This window comes from Apis dorsata, unplaced genomic scaffold (genome assembly GCF_000469605.1).
Source record: "Apis dorsata unplaced genomic scaffold, Apis dorsata 1.3 scaffold_991, whole genome shotgun sequence".
Classification (NCBI taxonomy): domain Eukaryota; kingdom Metazoa; phylum Arthropoda; class Insecta; order Hymenoptera; family Apidae; genus Apis; species Apis dorsata.
Genome location: NW_006264094.1, coordinates 56,832 through 60,961, shown reverse-complemented (window position 1 = coordinate 60,961; position 4,130 = coordinate 56,832). Strand labels below are relative to the sequence as shown.

Below are 4,130 nucleotides of genomic sequence, written 5' to 3'. Positions count from 1 at the left end.
TATATATATAGTTTCATCAGAAAAATTGTAATTTTATGACGCACAAACAGACAACGAGGAATGATAGCGTGCCAACTTTTCTCTTCGTTCTCATAGCTTTTGCATTTTTTACTCACGAGGATTATGTTACATTGACGATTAAACGCGTTGGTGCGTCGATTTACTGTAATGCGATGCCTAGGATGACAGAATTGTGCTAGTATGTATATGTATATCGTAGTATATGTATATATGGAATTAATTAAACTTCTTAAAAAACTTCTTACAAGAAAAATAAATCATGAAAAGTATTCGATTGTATATACATTTCGTTAAGAAAGATATTCGGAGCATGCATATCAAAACAACATCTCCTTGATATAAATTTGTACTTGAGCTCATGCGCGAAACGTAACAGCATCTTGTGAGATAGATCTTTTCTGAGAGCCAAGTAAGCGAACTTAATAATTCTCTGTTGATTATGATTATTCTTTTTCTATGTATACTATTCGTCTGTATTGGCATTTTCTTTTTAAAACTTATTCAATCTAAACGTTTTCTAATATATGACTTAGTTAGAATTAAAGTCATAGTTACTTATATTTTATTTCTTTTGTTTACACGATAATCATAAAAAAATTCAATAATATAAATTAAAAGATATATGTATACTGAACAACATTAAATGCTATCGCATAATGCAGATGTAATGCAATGTGATGCCAAGCTGTCTAGTCTTTTTCTTTGTTCCTGCCAAATATTAGCTAACTATCTTGATTCACAATTTAATTTAAAACTTTGGCAATTATAATCATCATTCTAATGTCATGATGATATCCAAAAGTCAATGCTCTCATCGAAACAAATCGATATAGTTTTCTTATTATGTGATCGTATATTCATTCAAAATGTTGAACAAAAAATTCATTTTAATTATTCTTTTCAATAATTATATTTTTTTAATATGTTATTCGTAGCTTTAAGTTTTAAATATAAATATATAATATAGTTCCAAATGTTGTTTAAGAAAATAATTAATTATGATTTCTTTTACAAATAAATATATGAAAATATTATTTTTATTATTATATATAATTACTTTCGATTTACTTATATATATGTTAATATATGTATATAAATACTATATAAACACAATTATGTTATGTATATGTTATTTTTATGTTTTTTATTTTTTTTTCTCTTTTTTTTTTATTTTAATAATTAATAATCATAATGATTTATTTTATCTTTCGAAAAATCTCAAGATTTGTAACATTTATAATTTATAATATATATTATATACGTTATTTATAATATATATACATGTATACATATTATACATACGCGCTTATTATATATAGTTCATTTATTGCTTCTACTTGTTTGTCTACAGGTATTCGTTTTTCGATGGATGTCTCGCGAGACGAAGTAAAGGCTTTATCGGCATTAATGACTTTCAAATGTGCCTGTGTAGACGTTCCTTTTGGTGGAGCTAAAGCTGGTATTAAGATTAATCCTAAATTGTATTCAGAACATGAGCTCGAAAAAATCACTAGAAGATTCACATTAGAGCTTGCAAAAAAAGGATTTATCGGTAAGATATTTTAAAATATCGAAAAATTTGTTAAAATTTTTAATTGTTAATTTAAAATTAAAATTGTTAATTTATATCGAAGATAATGAACCGACTGAAGAAATACGCATGAATATGATTATCGTATTCTTTTGTTTTGATTAAATTTATTCAACTTATTGCAACAAAATTTTATTTGATGTCATCGTAACGATCATATTGTTACACACAAATACATTTACACATTTCACATTTATACGAAATCTTTTTATCTTTCATTCTCAGTTAACATTGCAAATGTATTTTGATATATATATATATATATATATACATGTATGAATATATATGTATGTATGTATTATAAATATCTTATTTAATCATACGTAGAATTATTTAGGTAAAAAAAAGAAATTCTACAAATTTGAAAATTCAAAAAAATGGATAATCGTTAAATAATTGTTATGAATGAATATGATATGAATATTAATTAATACTATACGATACAATGCATTTATGAATATTTATAATTCCAAAAATAATTGGATTAATAAGAAAAGAAAATTAGTATTTTATTGGTAATTTTGATAATTTTATATTGGTAATTCTGGGAGAAAAAAACTTACAAGTATTTTCCTTTGAATTGAAAGGACCTGGTATCGATGTTCCTGCCCCTGACATGGGAACTGGAGAACGCGAAATGTCTTGGATCGCGGACACATATGCCAAAACTATAGGACATTTGGATATTAATGCTCATGCTTGTGTAACTGGAAAACCTATTAATCAAGGTGGAATTCATGGACGTATTTCTGCAACAGGACGCGGTGTGTTTCACGGATTAGAAAATTTTATCAACGAAGCTAATTATATGAGCATGATTGGTATGAAAACATTTTATAATACGTTCTATTTCTATTTTTATTTCTTAATGTGTATGTATTTAACGTTGTATGATTTAAATGAATTTATCAGCTATTATATGATAACTCATTATCGTTCTTTCTAAATCATTGTCACATTGTGTGGTCTATATATATCAAATATATATATTATATCTGTCAATTATCATAAGATAACTCGTTATCAATTATTTTAAATTATCGACTTTTTATAATTTTTTTTTTATTATATTTTTTTTATTACATTTTTTTATTATAATTTTTTATTATATACATAACATTAACTACATAACACCCGGTCATTAGGTACAACACCCGGTTGGGGAGGGAAAACATTCATTGTACAAGGTTTTGGTAATGTTGGTCTACATTCGATGCGTTATTTACATCGTGCTGGGGCTGCTTGTATAGGAGTAATCGAACATGATGGTGCTATTTACAATGCCGAAGGTATTGACCCTAAGGTAAGCAATTACATAAAATTTAATGCAGATAAAACGATTTTATAATAACTTTAATGAGATCATTTCACGTTAATAAGATTACTTAACGTAAAATTTATACTATAGAAACTAGAAGATTACCGTATAGAGAATGGTACTATCGTGGGTTTCCCTGGTGCTAAACCTTATGAAGGTGAAAATCTCATGTATGAACCTTGCGATATATTCATACCTGCAGCTATTGAAAAAGTTATCAATAAAGATAATGCTTCTCTTATTCAAGTAAATGAATTTTTCATTTAAACAAATATGTATAAAAAAAATTGCTTTGTTTTTTTTAAATGATTACTATTTTTCATTTAGGCAAAAATTATAGCCGAAGCTGCCAACGGACCAACTACTCCAGCTGCCGATAAAATTTTAATCGATCGAAATATTTTAGTCATACCAGATTTATACATAAATGCCGGTGGTGTTACAGTCTCTTTTTTCGAGTGGTTAAAAAATTTGAATCATGTGTCGTATGGTCGTCTAACTTTTAAATATGAAAAAGAATCAAATTATCATTTATTAGGTATATATATAGTTCATGTATACAATTGACATCCATTTGAATAATACTTTATTGTATATTTTATAATCTTTTTACAATATAAATTTATAGAATCTGTACAAGAATCATTGGAACGTAGATTTGGCCGTGTGGGTGGTCGAATTCCTGTTACACCTTCCGAAGCATTTCAAAAACGCATTTCTGGTGCTTCTGAAAAGGACATAGTTCATTCTGGTTTGGATTACACGATGGAAAGATCTGCGAGGGTAATTGATTATTTTTTCTCGATTGAAAAATAAAGAATGATTAATTATTGTCATTCAAGTGTTAATAGTTTTATTTTTATTCTATAACAGGCAATTATGAAAACAGCTATAAAATTTAATCTTGGTTTGGATTTAAGGACAGCAGCTTATATTAATTCAATCGAAAAAATATTTACTACTTATTCCGAAGCTGGTCTTGCGTTTTAAATAAGTAAAGTATTTATCGACACAAAGCAAATCGCATAAATGGAACTTAAAAAGTTTCGAGCTAGTATTTTAAAGACATTTTTAATAATCACTTTCAACTGATACTATCCAGTGTCTCTCAGTGATAAAGACCAAAACTATTATAGCAGTGGAAATATTTCGCGTACGTTATCGCACGCTTCTTCGAACACATAATAATAATAATAATAA

The 4,130-nt window shown here is 26.8% G+C and overlaps 1 protein-coding gene across 1 annotated transcript in view; it reads left to right on the top strand.

Moving 5' to 3' along the window:
• Positions 1-4,124, top strand: part of LOC102676938 (glutamate dehydrogenase, mitochondrial) — a 5,531-nt gene extending 1,407 nt beyond the window's left edge. The window contains exons 2-8 of the mRNA XM_006624094.2: positions 1,373-1,573; positions 2,200-2,433; positions 2,758-2,915; positions 3,021-3,176; positions 3,258-3,468; positions 3,559-3,713; positions 3,804-4,124. Of these exons, the coding sequence (XP_006624157.1) occupies positions 1,373-1,573; positions 2,200-2,433; positions 2,758-2,915; positions 3,021-3,176; positions 3,258-3,468; positions 3,559-3,713; positions 3,804-3,920 (1,232 nt within the window). The 3' untranslated portion in view covers positions 3,921-4,124. The remainder of the gene's footprint in view (positions 1-1,372; positions 1,574-2,199; positions 2,434-2,757; positions 2,916-3,020; positions 3,177-3,257; positions 3,469-3,558; positions 3,714-3,803) is intronic.
• Positions 4,125-4,130: the final 6 nt, after the last annotated feature.